Here is a 21,492-nt window from a genome sequence, read left to right on the forward strand (position 1 = left end):
CTCACATGCTTAACAAATAGGGAATAAAAATCTGGTTTTTTCTAGAAAGGGGAAAATTGCCCATTTTTCCGGGTAATCGTTGGGGTAGGGCGAGTAAGTTTTTTATGACCACTCCATGACAAGACATGACCCACTCTATGACAAGATGCGACCACTCAATGACAATCGATTTGACTACTTAAGAGATTACTTTTTCATATTTTCGGCCATGGTGTATGGTGGCGGTTCATGATGGTGGTGGATTGTGATGGTCGCCGGTGATGTGTACAGTGGTGAATGTCGTTGGCGGTGGATGTCGGAACATTATTAAAGCTATTGCAGATTTACAAAATTATTAAACAAAATTAGAAAAGCTATTGCAGATTTACAAAATTACAAAATTGTTACAAAATTAGAGGTGAGGTGGTTCATCAAACTAGAAAGGGAGACATAAAGAACACGAAAAAAGAAGATTATTAAACAAAGACGTTCTTGATACTTCAATGATAAAATTAGCTATTGGGAGAAGCAATTGCAGATTTACAGTCGTAATCAGAATCCGACAAATTGCCATTTCTGGTCGGAGAGAAAAGGAATTAAAGCACTTAGCTAAACTGCTAAATCATTATACCCAGCTTACATGAGCTAAAATAAGGAGAACTAAATATCAAATATATATATAATTGGGCCTTCGAATTAAAAAAAGTCGAAGTCCCTGTTCAAAATCTCACATTAATACACCCTCCAACACAACCCTGTTATGCTTTAATGGTCACCACCGCCCATCGCCGATGACGGCCACCTCCACCACCATCAGTTACCACTACCTCATCCACAACCACCACCTCCATCCATTGTCGGCCGCCACCATCACCCACCATCTCCACGACCTCATTACCACCACCTCCACCACCATTGCCGATTGCCGTCGTCACCACCACAGATGACCACCTCTAGCACCATTGGCTACCACTAAGATAAATGACTTGATAAAGGCTTACCAATTAAGCATTTTGTAAACACCCTCCAAGTCTAGGTTTGACCATACCTTGTTTTAACCATAAAGTGCACAAACTTCCAACTTCAAGCTCAGGTTGTCCACATTACAGAATTGGGTCTGGGATAGAAGGATGTACAAAGACCTTTCCTCTACCCCTTTCCATGAATATCCACAACTTGTAATAACCATGAATGCATCTTTTAGTATAATTCATATGCTCTCACAGGCTCCACAAAGTAGCTAATCAATCACACATCTTTTATTTCATTTCCCATGTTACATCAGGGTATAGTTTGAGTAATCCAGTCCGACTTTGTCGTGAACCTAGTGAACGTAAAGCTACAAGATGCTAAAATAGGGTAAATCAATTTCTACAGTAAACACCTAAACACACACACACACACATACAATATATACATATACATATATATATATATATATATAGAGAGAGAGAGAGAGACTATTTGTGTTTGTGTGTGTGTATATATATATTGGAATGTCTAGCGACCAAAATTTGTTTCATTTCATAATATCAACAAAATGAGCAAACATAAGACTGCTTCTATGATAAATAATTAATGTTCCTCTATGTAAATGATTAATAAATTACCAACTACTACTAATACACCAATTAGACCTAAACACTACAACTGAAACCTGCGCGTATAATATATAATAGAAATACCCAAAAGGGAGGGACTTTACATGTAAATACTTGTCAATGTTGGGGTACTGCTGCTCTTTTCTCCACCATCTCATAGTATACAACAAAATTATCCTGCAAAATTATAGGATTTCAAAAACACAGAAATCAATTATCAGAAAAGAATACGAAGGAGCAGGTTCATTTGAGAACCACAAACATTTACAGGTTCATAAAAACCAACTATTCATTATGAATATACATGATATTCATGATGAATAATATTTGTGACTGTTTAGACATATTTATCATGAATAGTTGGTTCTCATGGTCCCTAAATAAACTTTCCCAAACGGAAGAACCATAAATATTTTGAGATTCATAACAACCAACTATTCATGATGAATATGAATAATATCAATAGGTATGTTCATCATGAATAATTTGGTTGGTTCTAAATGAACTTCCACAAGGGAACAGAAACTCAACCTTCCGTATTGTTTCCCATGTATTTGGGTCAAAACAGATAAAAGATCCTCTCTCGTATGCATTTGTCTTCACGAGAGGCTCAATGTTTGCAGCCCTCATAAACCACAAGCGGTGTTCTCGGTGATAGAACCAACCTCTGTTATGCCTGAAATCAACAGTCATACCTCTTCTTAACAAAACATCCTCCTACCATATTACAACAGTCTATGAAATATCGTGGATGATGAACGTAAAGTAAATAAAATAACATTTAAACTTGATTGGATAACTTACAGTTCATTTGCAGCGTACAATTGAGCTTCATCTTGAGGCATGCTGCAAAAACCATAAATGAGTCGAGTTCAAATCACTAGTAAAATAGAAACTACAGGGAAAAAACTAATAAGACACTAGAAATCTACCTGTAAAAGATGTAGAACAGTGTGTTCAACTGAAACTTGGAAAAATACCATTGCTGAAACGATTCCAACAGACATTTGAGCAACAAAATAAACAGAGTAAAATGCATTTTGAGTTTATCTTAGTTCCTATTCAATGTAATAGAATTCTTTTTTTTCAATCAATGTTAACAGATTTCCATCACCTATTTTGACCAATAACCTGTTGATCTTGTAATATTTGTTAACGTAGGGGTCAAGCATATTATCCACTTTGCCACAACCCTTCAGTAAACATTTAAACGGGCATCTATGTCATAAAATATTACAAGATCAACAAGTTACCGCTCAAAGTGGGTACAAAAAAAGAATTTTTGAAATTTTGTAAGTCAATCAAGCAAAAAAAATTCTTCGTTCTATTTTAATGCATTTTTCCCAATACCATATTTCTGGAATAGATGTTGATTGCAATCAATAATGATAATAAAGCCAACTCACATTTAAGACAGGTGCTTGTTTAGAATAATAACATTGAGGCACTGTGAAATCTGGATCTCCTTTTACAGACTCATCTGACCATGGAGAACCAAATGTCCTGTGAAGATTTTCTGCCGAATTCAAATTTAGCCCAAGAGTAGTCAAATCGATACCGAGAGCAAGAGATGTCAAATCAGGGTCGCTCATTCTAATTACGCTCAATAGACCAAGCAAACCGAATCGATCAGGAGCGGTTTGAGCAGCCTGTAACGACTTCATACCCTGATCCCTATATGATTGACCAGCAGCAGACATCTGTTGCAAGCGAAATTGAGATTGATTCTGTTGTGGTGGATAGTGTTGGATAAGTTGGTCGTACGAACCGATTCCAGAAATTGTGTTTTGAGAGTTTAAAGGTCTCAAACCCACACCTGGAGGTCCACTGGCCTAAACCAATTCAAAACAACAGAAGACTATTACATTTTATTATCAAACCAGAAACAATCAATTAATTAAATCAAAATTGCAAAAACTTGGCCAACTTTAGGGAAAGCAATCTTTACATCAATAAACAGGTAATTAAAGAACAAAAATGTAAGACAAAGACCATTTAATCTGTTACAAACAGTAACCAGCCGCAAGAGAGATAGTTCAGTGAGTAATTACAGAACTACTACCTCCGTCCCAAAATAACTGTCTACATTTCTATTTTAGTTTGTCCTAAAATAAGTGTCTACTTCCTAATTCTACTTAATTATGAGATGGAGAAATTCAACTTCAAAGGTAAAATTGTCGTTTAGTTAACAACAAAATTGTAATAGACTAGAAAGAACAAGAAGCTTTTTGCGGCCTAAAATCACTTAAAAACGTTCTTGGCTGCTTGTTAAAAAGAAAGTTGAATCTAAGCGTTATTTATCTTAATCATCCAAAAACTTGAACTCAAGACTCCTCCAGCGACCAGCATAAGCGAGAACAGCACCATAACAAATGCCCTTTTTGTTGTTATTATATGGAACAAACTTAAATCAAATTACAGGCTGCTATGTAAATTGATCTAACTCAACCATGACTACATATCACCAAGCAAATGAAGCAAGAAATAATACCTGTGAGTGATAAGATGAATGTGACCTTTGGAACATATCTGAACCATGCAAGTGATGTAGATCCTGATTATTTGCAGGTGAAAAAGAGACACTGCTGCTTTGCTGCTGTGGATGATGTGATGAAAATGTTCCTGAAGACCTTCCTATCTGCATAATCAACCACGAAGGTTAAGATGCAGACTCAAGAAAAAGACAGCACCAATTATAGCACAACCGTATCTTCTAACTCACAGAGAAATGGGGAGACTGCATCATCGAAACATTGTTTTCATGAACTTGATCCTTCTGGTGCAAATCCATAGAATAATCAGCATTGCTACCTGCACAAATCTAATACATAATTAATAACATCGGGCATCAAAATCTAACTCTATACATTGCTTTTTCAAAGCTCGTGAAGTTACCATCGAATAATATAGGATAGAATAACCTGGGAAATTTTTTTTTAGCATTATGAAGCATGCATGACCACATGTGAAAGTGTTATCTCACCTTTAAATCCTGGTAGTGCAGGAAAATCTTCATTCTGGATGCTGAACTCTTGATTTTGCTGTACGATGGGACTAACACCAAGCCCTTGCTTTCGTAATGAACCTGAAATATTTTGGATTAAATTTTAATATATAAAAAGCACTAAATATCTTAGATGCAAAGATAAAATTAAGACAATATTCACCTATTTGTCCTTGGGCACCTCCAGAGGAACTAGGACGGCTACTTAGCTGAGGAAAATCATTTATATCAAATGGGGAGCCATCATTGTTGTTCACATCATTTAACATGCCCATAGAGTTAAAGCTGTTCACTGCCTGAACATGATTTTGAGAAAGTGGACCACCTGAATGATAAGAATTTCCTAGCATAGACATCACCTGTGGAGAAGCTGCATCAAAGCATCATCACTACCAACATAAGCATCATGCCAGTGAATCATACAATTTTCATAATTTTTAAGAGAAGAACGAGAGTTTCAATGAATAAAAAAAGGTCATAAAAACAAGAAATCCGATACATAATGAAGATGGTTATATCACAGAAGGATCATTCAAGAAAGAAAAAGTGTAGGCTGGTAGCAACAAGTCAGTTTGAGATGTTAATTCTTAACCAAGCCTGAGAGAATGAAGCTAAGGTGATTAGTACATGAGAATTAACAGAAGAAAGAAGAAACAGGATGAGCAAAGCAAGCATAGAAATGTGAAGCGGGCAACAACTGGAAAAATATGCCTCCAAAGATGAGTACCAAGAATAAAGCTTATGACAAATATAGTACCTATTTCCATCACTGGGTTGAAGCCCACACTCAAACACAAAAAAATAGCAAAGAGTAAACATATCTGGTTTAGATGTATAACAACAACCACAATAGAACTCCCAGCAACTATCAAGCATATAAGGGACAAAGCAAGAAGCCAACTCCAAGAAACCTCTCAGCCATGGTGGAAACAACCCAACAACAGACAACTATCCAAAACAAATAGGTTTTATGAGCAGGAAAGTATTCAGCATTCATTTTGTTAATCCTCTTTATTAGAGTATGTACGAAGTGCAAATTTATCTTGTCAGTAACAAGCTGATCAAGACAGATATGTTTTTCTTTAGCAAAAACAGCAAGCAATAGATTGAATAAAGCATGAGTGATAAAATTTTCATTACAAAAATTAATCATTAAAAGCATTAACAATTTTTATCACATAAGAAAAGCAATCTATCTTGTCGTTAACAAGATGATAAAATGAAACATATTTTGTTCTGTTCTTCAGCAAAATGGCAAACAAGAAAGGTGTTATAGAGAGCATAAGCATTGCAACTGAACAACATCTAGTCACTGGCTAGAATGGTGTGAATGTTTCAATTCTTATCACTTGTAAGGAAACAGTACCCATTAAAGAATTGTTCTTCATCCTCATATATTGACATAAGGTTAAGTGACCAAGAAGAAAATAACAACATGCAGTTGCCTATATCATGCCATCTCCAAGAAAAGGTCAAAATTCAGAATAAGATTAAGAAAGACTGCTGCTGAATTTGGCACCCTCAGACCTATAGGTCAACAACATAGTTTTGGAAGGTCAAACTAGCAGTTCCACATGGACTATATAAACTAAACAAATAGAAATTATGTGGCAGAACAGAAGCCTATATAGCTACATTATGAAGAGACTATACTAAGGCAATGTACCTTGTTGAAGCATACCACCCATTAATCTATTGGATCCCTGCACGCCTATATTTCCAGACCCACTATTCGCGGTAAAACTTAAGCGAGAAGAAAGGCCCCCCATTGATAATCCTCCACCAGGATTTATGCTTCTCCCAACACTACCACCACCAACAATATTTCCAGCTGAGCTTGTAATTCGAGGACCTGAATTTCCTAAAAGTTGAGACGCACCAACCACAGAAATAGCATTACGATTGCCAATTGCTGCGGAGGTGGGGAGAATTCCAGGAATGGAACCACCAACTGCATTAGTGCTATTACTAAACCCAGGGCTTCCTACAACCCCCATGCCACCTCTATTAGCTAGCCCTGGATGACCGTGTGAATTGCCATGAGATATCTGCAAAATTACAAATCATAGAAGAAAGAAAACGTTCAAAAGTGGAAATATTGTCAGAAGATTATTAGAACATTAATCGCTATTCAGAATGGTAAAACCTATTGTTTGTAGCTCTTAAATTTTTCCTTGCTCTCATGATTCATTTATTTGTTTTTTCTACCTTACTTATTCAATTTAAGATAATATTTTGTAATGTAACCCACGAATCACGATAAGGAAGTACAAACATGAAAGTACATATAAATTACCTGTGAAAGAGCAACAGGAATATTTGATGTAAACCGTCCACTAGAAAGGTTTCCACTTGGTTGTTGAAGCCCACTTGAAGGGACATTAGCCATTGTTGAATTTCTTGATCCAAGAGTGCCTGGCATGCTGGGAACATTGAAACTGCCATGTATGTTATGGAGCCCCTGAATAGATCCTGCACAACGAGCATTTCTAAGTAAATTTAGTTAAAACAAAAATACAAATGGATATAGTAATCAGTGAAATGTACTCACCACTGTGTTGGAAAACAGGAGAAGGTGCACCAGATTGGGCAGAAAAAGATGTAGAAAATGGTCGCCCAGCAGTATTATCTTGAAGATTTGAAGCCGATCCGCTCAAAGATGACTGCAACCAAAGTATAACAATTGTATACCATGAAAAACACTGACTAACAAAGTAAATGACATATATTGGTGTCACACAGCCAAACCAAGAGCAAACAGTTCACATAATTGCAAACAAGGAATCACAATGAATACATTAATAGAAGCTAAACTGTAAGCAAGTACATCAGCATCCAGGTGTGTTTCAACATTAAGGATAAATGAATGATCTTCTCACCATTTAATAATGTCGCATCATGCATGTGGTTTCCCAGCTTGTAAGCTTACTTCAACATAGACCCCCTCCTCAAAAAACAAGATCTCCCCCCACCCTCTAAAAACACTATCAGCATGGAAGGATAGACAGCAAAATTTCAAAAGAGATTTTATGAAGCAAAGCATACAAATAAATGGTATTCTAAATAATTGAAGTAAGATTTATTTGACTCCAAACAATACATGATACATCAAAAGTTCTTACAACTAAACCAAAAAAACACACTCAGATAAGCTACTTAAACACGTTTGCATGATTTAGATAAGAAACGTGCAGTACATTATTAAGCAACCCTGACATTGAAAAAATGTCAAAATGACATGCAGAAAAGTTCCTTCACGAAGTGCCTTTCTTCTTCAAGATGGTTTGCTTAAAATTTTCTTTTTAAGCTCTCTCTGTGCCTTAATAGCCTATTATCTGAAAAGAAAAGCAAAATCGGAGCACCAAGTCAAAACACCAATTAACAATGAGGTCATGTAAAGAAAAAGTTCACTTACAGAAACATATATGGCACAATATATCCTTGATGATGAACAAACATTTAGGTTAAATTATACATTATATTTTATTTAGAAAGCAGAGTCACTACAAGAAGCTTTAGAATTTAACAAGGTGCTTGCAGCAATCATATGAAGTGAAACCAAACTCTCATAATGTTATGATATAAGTAAATAACCAAATAAATGCTCTCATTTTTCCAAGATATTCACACATAATATATTTGCCACGCAAATAGAAAGCAAGCAATAATAAAAACCCACTATTGTAAAATTATAATCATCCTAAATGAGTGATAGAAACAGTAAAAAGAGAATAGTTAGCCAAACTGTACATTTTGAACTACAAAAGGAGCCTCAAACAGACCAAAACTCTAGACCCTAGAAAATAAGTGACCACTTACCAAACAAATACCACTTGTTTGTCAGTTCAGATTTGAAATTTTCTACTAGGTAATTCAGTGTCCTTATGAGTGAAGATAATCAATTCAGTTGTTACGGTCAGATTATAATGAATTTTTGACACATTTTCCATAGAACCTTCCTATCTCTTCCATGGTGAACTATTTAACCTGCCCATGTCAGGTTCTCCTCTAGTGATTCTAGATTACGAATAAATAATTATAAGGTACAGTGTATCCTCTCAAATAGATACATTCACATGTGATAAGAGAACAGCATTTCCGCTACCTTTATTTGCATTTCCATTCTATCCAGCGATGGAACAAAAAATGATAAATCAGAAGCTGCTATATTTACTTTAAAACAGAAGACTTGTTAATCATTTTCAAATTAAAGTTGATTCTAATTACTGGCAAACAGCTACAATATGTTGACATCCCTGCATACAATCCCAGGAACATCAGAAATCACACCAGCTAATCTTACTTGTACCACTTTGTATATGGGCCTAAATTTCTATGCATCAAGCTATAACCATGAACTCCATTACATGACATTCAGTCTGCACAGGGCCACCAGTAGCACACAAACTTGAAACTACAATTGTCTTGAGGTATGGTATATGCTATAAGTACCAGAGCAAAAAACTCTGTACTCGGCCAGATGCATTGATCTTTACTTGCTAAAGTGATGGCCCAAATAGCTGGCATTTGATACTAGACAAGAAAGAATCCACCTTAAATATGAAGGCATTTTATATCTCGTCTATGAATATATCAGCTAAATATTAGCAATTTTGCGAATGAGGAATAACCTCAAATGTGATCGACTTCTTTTAACCTGACTGACACCAATAATATCCTTGATTTCATTCCCAATAAAATACGCATGATACACTTCACCAAGTAAAACAATATAACCAAAACATGCACTGATTGATGAGCACAAGGATGAATCCGGTATGCTCAAATCATATAAGTTTGTCATTACATAATCTAGTTAGCATAAACTACTTATTGTTTCCCTACTCTCCGAATCAGGACTATACTTGCATCAAATCATTACCAAGTATATTTTAATAAAAGTCTCCTAAAAATGTTATAAACATATGGCTGTAACAATAGAATGTCACTATTGAGTTAAAAACAAGTATCTTTGACAGTCGTGTATGGCTATCATATTCCCAGAAAACCCATAAGAAATTCAATACATTTCATATCTAATTCAACCTAAACACATCCTATACCCTCCGATACAACTTGCAACAGCATTAAAAATCACCCAACTTTTTAACTTCATACAAGATAAAGAATATAACCATAAACAATAAACGAAAGCCAACACCCACCTTCCACTTTCAATTCAAATGGCTACGAAAATTCCAACACAATCATTACCTGCTACTTTAACTAAACACAAATACCGAATCCCCTGGTAAGATAAAAAAACTTAATCTGAAATAAAGGATTCCCTATCAACCCAACGTTATATGATTCTGTAAACGATTTTGGGAAGTTGAAAAACCCTAACCCGTAGGAATTTGAAACTTGTATGGAAGCAAACATAATAGATAAAACTTGTGTGTGTGTGTGTGTGTGAGTGAAAGAGAATAGATTACCTAAGGAGTAGAAAGGTTGCAGGGATCTGTCAAACTATTGTCAAAGCGTGAAACCGAGATATGTGTTGGAGTTTGAAGGTGATAAGAAGAAATTGAAGACGAAAGGAGAAACAGTGGGAAAGGCAATCGATCGTACGGAACGACCCGAAACCGCAAGCTTAAAAAGAATCCAAACCGTTTGTGAAGTCTTAAATAAAAAAAGTGGTTTAAGTCACGTAAAAACGAATTTTTTAATCAAAACCAACCGATTGGTAAATTTTTGTGCTAGACGAATGCAAATGATACTTTTTTCTTAATAAGAGTTGTGATCATTGTAGTACTTATAATAATAAATGTCTCTTATATATACATAGAATGAAAGTGTTGACTTAATGACGTGTTTTTATCTGATGTTAGTATTCATGATTTACGGTGTTGGATATAAATACAATCCAGAGTTTTCAGACACACTGTATTTCCGCTCGAGTCGAGGCTTTTACGTCTTTTCTTAAATTGAGTTTTGATCGTCATGCAACGCGCGGTGTCGAACACTAGTTCTCTAATTGTTACAACTAATACAACCAAATCTTAATCATTCATTATTTTCATCAACGGTTACAATTTAATCAGTTGAAATCTAATTAAAAAAACCAAAAAAAAAAATGGATGGTTTTTAGATGAAGTTGTATGGGTTGTAAGAATAGGAAGAATTGTATTTGATCGATACCCTCTCTCTCTCTATCTATATCTATATATGTGTGTGTGTGTGGGCGTGTGGAGGTTCAAATGAGAACACTCATGTTTTACAGGAACTCGAGAATATTTATAGGCCTCCAAATTATTTAGCCCATAATTAAAATTAAAAGAAAAGAAAATAATTAATTAAGGATAATCATTTATATTTTGTATTTTATCTGTAATTTTGTTGACATTCTTACCTCTAAAATCTAATACATATAATATGCTAATGGTATCAAATAATTATCACATTATTATCACAGTTAAATCGCATAATGAATAGACAGGATGATGAATATAGACGTGATTATCACGATTCTCGATTCACAACATTATCACATCGCTATCAACAACAAAATCATAAATCATAAAAAGTCTTCCATTTATCAAATTATTATCATGGCAAAACTAGATCAATATCACCGTGTTATCACATTATTATCAACAATGAACGTATTAAACAGAAGCAACTTACAGCATTTCTAAAAAATACAAATACTTATTTAAAAATTACATTATTTGTTACCTATGTTATAGAAATCCTTTGACACAATTTCATTGAGACATTAAGGGGTTGTTTACCAAATACCTACCTCGTAAGTGCTTATCAATAAAATTTAACATTATTATATACTTATCGGGTGAGATTTTAGTCCACGAAAACGACATCGCATGCAACAATTTACCCGGTAAGTGCTTACTATGGTAAGAGTCGTCGCCCTCACTTATAATTAACATCAAGAAATTTAGTACACACACATACATATACACCTATATTTGTTGCATATTCGAACGATGCATCGTGATATAACATTTTTTGTAGACCGAAAATGGAATTTCTAATTTTTTTTGCTATAGAACTGATATTTAGTGTGTTCCCTTTCAAGATGCTGACACCTTTGTCGTCAAAATTATCCCCAGTCGCAGTTTCTCATGTACCATTACTTGGACCATCTGCTTTGTAACTCCTATCTCTATTTCCTGATATATTCATCACATAAATTAAGCAAACAGGTAAATAAAACCAATAAATACGACTACAAGATAACTATTGACGAAAACAATCAAATCAAAAATTTATTTAAAACAAATTATTGCTATAATACAGTTTGAATAACTAATTTACAGAATCTGACCTGTATGTGACGAAAATGACTAAAAATACCGATGATAGCCTAGAAAATGAAGAACACCGGAATGATAATAGTGAGTATCGTCGAAAATTTAATGGTTTTCTTTTTATTTGAGCTACTCCTTGTGCAAGACGTAACGTTGGTGCACAGCAAGGGGTTTCCTGTATCTCTGCAAAATAATTTACAAAAATATTTAAAAAAATTAAAATTATTTAAAAGAAATACAGAAATCCCAAAAATACAATAAAAAATCAACTTACGATAAAATTAACTGAGAATTTCTTGATAGTGATCTTGGTATAGATCCACTGAATTGATTATCTGCCAAATTTCTACATGAAAATTGATTGTTTCAAAAACTACTCTTGGAAATAAAATAAATGGAATGAAGAAAAGTTTAATATAATTACAAATAATTTTAAATAAAAGTCATAAATATTTTGAGAAAATAAAACATTCACAATGAATAATATACATGAATTTTAACATTATTCATCATAAAATAATTAATGAAATAGTTGATCTTCCGTGTAGGAGTGCATATTGGTTGGGTTTTGATATTTGAACAAACCAACTCAATGATGTCGATTTAAAAAAATTCAATGGGACGGACCCAAGAATTTTTGGATACGGTTGCACCATATAAAACGGTTGCACCTTCTAGAATAAAACGGTTGCATCTTTTACGAACCTAATTTTTTTTACCTTACTACAGAGAAACAATACGGTGGCACATGCCACCTAACCACTCCCCTAAGTCCGTCTATGAATTTTCAACCCAACTTTTTAGAAAGTATAACCCAAACCTATCTAAACCAACCGTTGCCGATTGGTTTGGGTTGAGAGGTTAATATTTGATGGTTAATACTCAAATAAGTAAATTAGTTTAGAGAAGAAAAGAAGAGAACACTTTTTCCAAAAAAAAAAAATTAAAGCTTCGTTTGGTTTGTAGAAATGTAATGAATTTGGAGGCATTTGGATTTCAAATCCATTTCAATCTCATGTTTAGTTTGTTAGATTTTCCGGATTCGAAATCTAGGATTTAATTGAATTCCTACAAACATAGGATTTTGAAATCCTTAGGGGTGCTTGGGACGGGATTTCTTAAGATTGTATACAATAAGGTTTTAAAAAATGTAAAAAAAAATTGTTTTGTAATAACCGATTAATAAAAATGTAATTTAATTATTTATTTGTATATGTATATATATATATATATAGAGAGAGAGAGAGAGAGATGTTGGTTCAAATACTAACCCATTTTTTTGTGTTAACTATGCTAACCAACATCAACCAATAATGTTCCATCTTTTAGTTAGGTTCAAATGTAACTCACATATTAAGTATAAGAGTATTTAGGTAATTTGTCATTTTTATGTAACTCCCCAACATTTTAATTGGGAGTTACAAATCTTAAAATATCACTAATTGATCTTCATGTAATAATGATATGAAGTTTTACATTTGTTCATCTTACTGATTTTTACATTTCATTTTTCCTACAATAGTTTTGATATCGTAAATTTCAAAAAAATCCCTTTTGTAAAGATTCCGTTATAGTCTGAGTAATATGGATAATCATAGAGTAAAACAGATCGACGACAATGAGAATAAAAAAGCTAAAAGCGTCTACGAATACATTCGGAATTCGAATTCCGAAAGTGAAGAAAATGATCAAACCGTTCACGCACATGTTCACTCAAACGTCGACATATATGTTCACTCGTGCACATATGTGTTCAATTGGTTCACACAATATGTCCATTTGGTTCACATACATGCTTCAATTGTTCATTATGTTTACACATTGTTTTGATGAAGATTATGAAGCTAATTTTTCAATTGTTCATTAGGTTTACACATTTTTTTGATGAAGATTATGAACCTAATTTTTCAATTGTTCATTAGGTTCACACACATGTTTCAATCTTATCTGGATGTCGTCGCCTGGTAATCCTTCCAAATCCTYCATTGTTTTGATGAAGATTATGAACCTAATTTTTAGTTACTGATTTAAGATATTGATCGATGAGATTGACGATTTTTTTATTGATTGGAAATTACAGAATAGGCTGACAAAATATGATACGTTAAGATCATTCGCTTTTTTATAATTCTACCCTCTGAACCTTGTGAACCTAATTTTTTATTAATATGGTAATTAAATAATTAAATTTTTAGTCTCAATAAATAAAAACGGTTGGATGTTCAAATCAACGACCAAGATCGGTTAACAAAGTTAACACGATAATCTTGGTTAATATTTGAACCAGCCCCTATATATAAACCACAAAAAATGGGATTAAAAACTCACAGTTGTTTAAGATTCAACATGGTGCCAAGGAAATCAGGTACCGGTCCAGTCAAGCTGTTATTATGTAAATCTCTGCAGAAATAAATAGATTTATAAAATTTAATAAATAATTATTATTTAATACAATAAATACATAAATTTAATAATATATAATTATTTAATTAAATTGTAGACTCACATTATTTCAAGAGCATCCATGTTACGAAAGTCTGGAAGTCGTCCAGAGAGGTTGAAACTATTAAGATTTCTGCAAGAAAAAAATCATTTACATTTTTGTTAAAATTAAAATTAAAATTAAAATTAAAAATCAAAATTAAAATTAAAAATCAAAATCAAAATTAAATTAATATTTATTTATTTATTTAAGAAACAGAGAAAGACGGGTTTTACAGTGATGTTACGCGGGGTACGGAATCATTGTTGCATTTTATCCAATCCCATGAATATGGCGCCGGAAGACACGGGTCTCCACCCCATTCTTGTAAAACGTCAAATGCCTTTTGCAGAGAAATTAAACCCTCCACTGTATAAATAGATAAAAACATATAATAAAAAGAATTATATATATATATATTTATATATAGGGTTGAGTTTCGATTAAAAGAAAAATTATGGTAAAAACTGTAAAAATAAATCTTCACCAAATCCAAATTGAAGATATATATATATATACACACACTTCACCTTTTGAAGCGTCACCATCGTACTACTCTCGCATCCATCAAGGAGGAGGTTTATATAATAAGAAATTATGGCGTATAAAATTATACTGGAAAAGAAAATTAGACACGTGATAAAAAAAATATACCATCACTGTTGTTGGTTCCATTGTTTAGAGCATTACTGATTGAAAAAATCTCGATGGCACTGAGGAGAGGGGAAAGCATCGAACCACCGGTACCGACTATATGAAAACTAGTGTCGGCAGTGACTGAAAGATTAGAGATGAAATATTCGGTTGCATTTCCAAAATGGGGTACAATCGGGAGTGAGAATGGTACAGCGTCTATGTAGATTCTGAAAGATCGTGTCTCTGTAGCATTGAGTTGTTTGACTTCAATGAAATAGAAGTTTATGTACATTGGATAATGAAACGGATATGCAATGGTATCCAATCCCAAGGATATGAAGTCAGTATCGTTCACCGGCGTGATTGCGCTTTTTAAGACCGCTTGAGGAGGATTACTGGACGTATTAGCATTGATAAAAGATGCGTCATTAACGACACGTCGTAGTCCATTACCAATGTTTACGTCATTCCACACTCGATCATAAGGGTCTGTCGGAAACCTTAAAAGTTTAAAAGAGTTTGCACTAATCAGATTCGGTAGATCTCACTCGAAACAACAAAAGCAGGGTTTGAGCCTTTGGGGAGGAGGGGGGGGGGGGGGGTTAAGATGTACACAAGCCTTACCAATCTCGAAAGAGGGGCTATTGTCGAAAATACCCCTGACTTGTGAAATGTTAAGTAAAAAGATTTGTACCTTTTTGACGACGTAAGATTTAATTGTAACCCAAAAATTGAATTGCATACCTTATGGTTTCATTTAAGCCATAACCATTCCTTATGTTCCTGAATAGCGCATAATTCGGACCGATGTGGTTGTACGCTCGTGGGTCGACGCTACGTACTTCAAGAGACGATATGAACGGAAACTGGTTCGGGTTTGTTTGTGCCACACATATGCTAATAACTTTCCGTTTCACGACATAAATGGCTTCGTAATATATCGCTTGCGAAGTGTTCACGGTGACCCAAAAGTTCCCATCGAGATGAAGGTCGAACATCGGAGGAGTTGACTTTCCGTCATAGTTCCCGTAGTTAAAAACCACACGAACCAAAACTTTCCCCCCCTCTTCCGCTTCTATCGAATAGCAATTCTTTCTACGGGTGGTGAAGGCCCTCAAGGTGTCGTAAAGAGGAGATATCGAGTAATTAGATTGCACGGTGTGCGGAACACCATTGGAGATCAAATCAGCATCTCCTGTCCACGCGATTGAGTTTTCATCGGTGTAAGAACCCGAAGCCCCGCAATTGATGCTCACGAACACTGCAAAGAAAACCAATCAAAAACCCACATTTCATGTGAGCTATGGAGATGAATTGAATATGAGTTGAAGAGAAATGATAGAAAAATGTTACCGTTGCTGGAGACGGAAATAGTAGAGAGAAGGATTAGGAGAAGATGAATCAGAAACCATAAATGAATGGCCATGGAATTGGAGGAGAAGAGAAAGAGAAAGAGGAGGGATTTGAAATGGTGTTTATGCTCATTGGTTGTTGACTTTTAATAAAATAATTAATATTGGTATTTTTTTTATTTCCATGACAAAAATATTTTCAAAAGGGTCGACGTCTAATAATATATATAAATATAAATATAAATATAAATGAAACTCTTTTGTTTGTGGTAATCGTAAGATTCAATATCAATTACAAATCAAACATTAAATTAGAAAATTAATAATTTTGATAATTTTAACTTAAAATATTAATTAAGGGTATTTTCGGGATTTTATAAATATTTTCTCTCATATCTCATATTTTCTCTCTCCGGCAAACCTTATGTGAACACAAGATATACATTGTGATAATTACAAATGATATTCACTTTGATACCCAGATATGCATACAAGATGCATAATGTGATACCATTTGTAAAACAATGAAAATAACGAAAATGCATATCATGATACATTTCATAAACAAAAAAAATAAATTGTGATACATGTGAACGTTGTCACTATGATACACTTTGATTCACAAACGTTTTTAAATACGATGTATATTAGGTAATTAATATACTAAGTAACTAATTTTAATTAAATATTTTCTTTTAAAAAATTTAAGTAAATATTTTGATTCGTTGTCAAAAATAGAATTACTATATTACTCTTTTAATTTATTTAAAAAACATCCTTAAATATCTCAAACGAATGGTTTACATTGGATCTCACTGTTACCACAAACTAATCAGTTCTCATTTGAATTGGCCCCTATATATATAATTGAGTTGGGTACAAATGAAAGTTATGCTGAGAAACGTCAGAAAAAATATTCATCATTGGATCAATTCTAATTGAATTTCAACACTTATTATTGTATTTGAACGTATTTATTGGTTAATTTTATGAAGTTAAATTGTAGAGATTTAATAAATTATGTACATTTTAATAAGTTGTAAACTTGGATTTTAAAAACATAAGATAAATGTCTTATAATGTAGTAAATATATTAATATGAATATACTCGCATGTAGTAACTCTATATAAATATGGAGAGTGAAGTTTAGGAAAAAACCTCTAAAAAAGCAATTAATTGAGGAACACCTTAATAAACCGTTCATCTGTACGTATGCACATGCGAATACAAATAATCGAAGATGTTTTATAATTTTTATGTATGTGCATACTAAAAAAATTATTGTATACGCATGTACATATCATACAGATAAGTAATTATGAGAGTATTTCTCAGTATTTACGTTTTTACTATTTTCTCTAAACTTGACCCAATAAATATATTATATATACGTACAACAAAATTTTAAATTTATGGAAAATTCTCCTTTTATTTTTTAGTATTTATGGTTAGAAATATTTTCTATTTTCATCCTTAAGTTTTGAAATTACAATTTTCATTTTTATTGTTTATAATTTATTATTTTTCATGTTCTTATGATTTAAAGTTTATTGTTTTTTCTGTTCCAATGATTTTTCAATTTATTTCTATTTTAATTTATCATACTTAAAAAGTATTATTTTGGTCTTAAGGACGAAAATGAAAATGAATTACATATCATAGGGACTAAAACTGAAATTTTAAAACCATAAGGACAAAATCAGCTATTTTTAACAAACCCCAAGGATGGAAAACGTAATTTACTCTATTTTCTATAAAGAGTTGTGAAAAGAATTGGTCTTTGCATACTGAGCCGTTGACCGTTGATTTAATTAAAAAAATCAACGTTTGGAAAAAGAGGCACGTTCTGCCGAGTAAAGCCTAGTCCACACCATATAAAATCCCCACCATCCACATGCCACTTGTAAATTGCCATGTCATCAAACTTGAAATTAGTGATGGGCCAAAAACCAGTCCCGGGTCCGATTGGACCGAACAGAAGACGGTCCCGGGCAAGAACAGTAACGATCATAACCAATCCCGATCAAAAATCTCGAGCCCGTTTAACCTTACTCGTAACCGGTTATGAGTAGCTGGTCCCAGTCCCTACCTAATTTTTTTTGTTAATTTTTTAAATTATAAATTTTTTGAATACATTATAAAATTTGTAATTGGGTCATCCAAATATATTTTAAAAATGCGTTTTGTTATAATTAAAATTACATTCAAATATTCAATTATTTGAAAATACATTTATTCATCATGTGTATCTCATGTCAGATTGACTTGAAGAGTTCCGATCTCTTGAATTCTTTTAATGGCCTCTTGGTCATCAAGGTCATCAATGTCGAGTTCCTAATCATCATCGTATTGTGAGTAAGTGTCATCGGTATCGATAGTTGGCGTCGTGCTTAGTCCCATGACAATTTCAAATGGAATTGGTTTTGATCTTATCTAGACTTTGAAAATAAGTCTTTAAGACTTAGACTTAGTCTTGTAAGCCAAAGCCCCTCTGGTTGGTCTGGCTTCTAGATAGATTTGCTTCTGGTTGTTTATTTGAACCTTGAAAAAAATATTCAAATCCATCATAAAGGAACCAGATGGGCTCTGATTGGTCTTCATGTTTAACCAGAGGTCCCTTGATTGTAATTGGAACTCAAATTTCTCAAGTATTTAACATTTTTTTGACCCAGAGGCTCTGGATAGACGAATCAGAGACTCTGGTTGACCAGAGGGCCTTTGGTTGGCCTTGTTTTTGGTTGGTGAGTCCACAGGGGCTTTGGTCCTTAAAGACCAAAAGAGCTCTGGTTGGTCTTGCTCTGTATGATGTAAACTTTACCATGAGATCTTTTTCAAATATATTGGATATTTGAATAACTTTGAACTCAAGGTTTTCAGACTTCGTCTTCAAATTTGACACAAACGCTCTTCTAAGTTTAAATTCAATTTACTAATATAGTTTCATTTCTAAATTCAAATTTATTATATAGTTAACTTCATTTTAACTAATTATTGATATAGTTTTATTTCTAAATTCAAGTTTGAAGAGTCATTATTCAGAGTTTTACTTCAAAGTTATTTCAAGAGTACAAGTTTGAATAGTCATTCTGAAGAGTTAGCCCACCCAAACTCTGAAGTCTGCCTTTTCAGACTTAGCTCACCCGAACTCTAGAGTATGGACTCTGAAGTCTTCTTTTTCAAACTTAAAAGTCTGAACTCTGAAGTCTTATACAAGTCTGAAGAGTCATTTTTCAGAGTTAGCTCACCCGAATTCTGAAGTCTTCTTTTCCAGACTTAGCTCACCCCGAACTCTAAAGTCTTTTTTTAGACTTAGAAGTCTGAACTCTGATTTAGTGGGATTGATTTTATACTTCAGAGTTATTTCAAGAGTATAAGTCTGAAGATTCATTCTTTAGAGTTCCAGAGTACAAGTCTGAAGAGTCATTCTTCAGAGTTAGTTCACCCATTCTTCAGAGTTAGCTCACCCGAACTCTGAAGTCTTCTTTTCTAGATGGAACACCATGCAGAGCCTTTGCATAGTGCATGCAGAGCCTTTGCATAGTGCATGTAGAGTTTGCCTATACAGAGCTCTGAAGTCTAAAGAGTTTTACTTCAGAGTTATTTCAAGAGTACAAGTCTGAAGAGTCATTTTAAATTTACTTCTAAGTTTAAATTCAATTTACTAATATAGTTTCATTTCTAAATTTAATTTTGTTCTAGGGTTAACTTCAATTTAAATGATTATTGATATAGTTTCATTTCTAAATTCAAGTCTGAAGAGTCATTTTTCAGAGTTATTCTTCAATGTTATACTTCATAGTTATTTCAAGAGTACAAGTCTGAAGTAGCATCGTACTTTCAATAATCATTCATATTTGTAAGATAAGTTCCTGACATGATTTAATTTTTCAAATTACCCCATGTAATATACGTGAACCTAAAAGTAGGTTTTAAAAAAAGTATTTAACAACAAAATAAAAAACGTTACAAATGGTTTGGGTGGAAAAGCTAATTTCTCAAAATATGAATTTTAGTTGAATAGTATGTTATAAAACCATGCCTAAATGCCTAAAATTTGCCCTTATAGAGTATCATATATATTCATATGTAAACATAATCACAATATCATACGCAATTTTTTGATCAAACGCTTTTGTGTTTGCATGTTTTTCTTATCTAAAAGAGTAAGAAAAGTAGAAAATGCATCAAAGAAGAAAGATCTATATACTGTTTTCTAAATTTAAAAAATGCAAAATCTAATTCCTTATAAATAATATATTTAGTAAAAAATATACAATATATTAAGGGGCCGTTTACCAAACACTTACCCGATAAGTGTTTACCGGTGAAATTTAACACTATTATTTACTTACTGGTAAGATTTTAGTTCTTCAAAACGACATTGTATGCAACAATTCACCCGGTAAGCGCTTACCGTGGTAAGAGTCATCGCTCTCACTTACCGGGTAAGACTCATGGTCATTGTCTTGCTCTTACTGGGTAAGATTTTTAGTGCTTAGAATATTTATCCGGTAAGGTAATGTGATTTGGTAAGCGCTTACCCGGGTAAATGTTTGGTAAACGACCCCTAAATATATATGGGGATGAGGCGGGATCATGTTACCCATCCCCATTCCCATTTTTTAAAAAGGATTCTCGTCGTCATCCTTGCTCCCAGGTTTTGCAGGGAATTCCAGGGCCAGTCGGGACGGGTAAATCGGGTTCTCCAATGGGACGGGTTCATTCCCATGCTTAATTGCTAATCATTTGTAGGCGAAGTTTTTCAAACACCGACCTTTTAACCCGCAAAAGTAATACCGTTATTTAAGAACATCTTCAACAATTATACTATTTAAAAAAAAATCAAGATTCAAAAAAAAGTTTGCTGAAATTGCTATGCTAAATTATTTTCTAAAATAAAGGAAAATATAAGAGGAAATGGAAAAACCTCCAAATATATCTTATACAATAAATTTGTATATTTTATCATCGATATGATTTATTACATCTAAAATTTTAATCATTCGATACTTGTAAAGTTAAATGTTATATATTTTTGGGAAAGTCTAATGGCATCCCTAACCCCTATTTCAATCATTTTTTTTTGTTGTTTTTATCATTTTGTTTTTTTTGTCTTTTTATTGTTTTTACATTTTTTTAAATATATATATATATATATATATATAT

General features: G+C 33.3%; 2 protein-coding genes and 1 non-coding gene across 10 annotated transcripts; 1 reads left to right on the top strand and 2 right to left on the bottom strand.

The window, feature by feature from the left end:
• Nucleotides 1–1,484: 1,484 nt before the first annotated feature.
• LOC112518006 (probable NOT transcription complex subunit VIP2) lies at nt 1,485–10,147 on the bottom strand. 7 transcript variants are annotated; one of them, XM_025125505.1, is made up of 15 exons: nt 10,020–10,147; nt 9,750–9,810; nt 7,782–7,919; nt 7,136–7,247; nt 6,881–7,056; nt 6,251–6,632; nt 4,748–4,954; nt 4,564–4,665; nt 4,303–4,391; nt 4,072–4,218; nt 2,987–3,412; nt 2,513–2,565; nt 2,385–2,426; nt 2,112–2,256; nt 1,485–1,757 (listed from the first exon to the last, which is right to left on the bottom strand). In XM_025125505.1, exons 3-15 carry the CDS (start codon nt 7,800–7,802, stop codon nt 1,698–1,700), a joined length of 1,962 nt encoding a protein of 653 aa, XP_024981273.1. In that variant the 5' UTR covers nt 7,803–7,919; nt 9,750–9,810; nt 10,020–10,147; the 3' UTR covers nt 1,485–1,697. The 7 variants fall into 7 exon arrangements, with proteins under 7 accessions (XP_024981273.1, XP_024981272.1, XP_024981271.1 ...); XM_025125504.1 differs by having other exon boundaries at nt 9,750–9,832; XM_025125503.1 differs by lacking the exon at nt 9,750–9,810.
• Nucleotides 7,136–7,219, top strand: LOC112518785. The gene has a single exon (XR_003069857.1). It is a non-coding gene; the product is annotated as a small nucleolar RNA snoR35 (small nucleolar RNA).
• Nucleotides 10,148–11,461: 1,314 nt separating the features above from the next.
• Nucleotides 11,462–16,399, bottom strand: LOC112518582 (probable LRR receptor-like serine/threonine-protein kinase At1g05700). 2 transcript variants are annotated; one of them, XM_025126333.1, is made up of 9 exons: nt 16,327–16,399; nt 15,718–16,234; nt 14,992–15,473; nt 14,574–14,706; nt 14,362–14,430; nt 14,184–14,255; nt 12,130–12,201; nt 11,873–12,038; nt 11,462–11,717 (listed from the first exon to the last, which is right to left on the bottom strand). In XM_025126333.1, the coding sequence occupies exons 1-8, from the start codon at nt 16,397–16,399 to the stop codon at nt 11,912–11,914; spliced, it is 1,545 nt and encodes a 514-aa protein (XP_024982101.1). In that variant the 3' UTR covers nt 11,462–11,717; nt 11,873–11,911. The 2 variants fall into 2 exon arrangements, with proteins under 2 accessions (XP_024982101.1, XP_024982100.1); XM_025126332.1 differs by lacking the exon at nt 11,462–11,717 and having other exon boundaries at nt 11,786–12,038.
• Between the last annotated feature and the right edge of the window lie 5,093 nt (nt 16,400–21,492).

Source organism: Cynara cardunculus (genome assembly GCF_001531365.2).
Source record: "Cynara cardunculus var. scolymus isolate 2C chromosome LG 9, CcrdV1, whole genome shotgun sequence".
Classification (NCBI taxonomy): domain Eukaryota; kingdom Viridiplantae; phylum Streptophyta; class Magnoliopsida; order Asterales; family Asteraceae; genus Cynara; species Cynara cardunculus.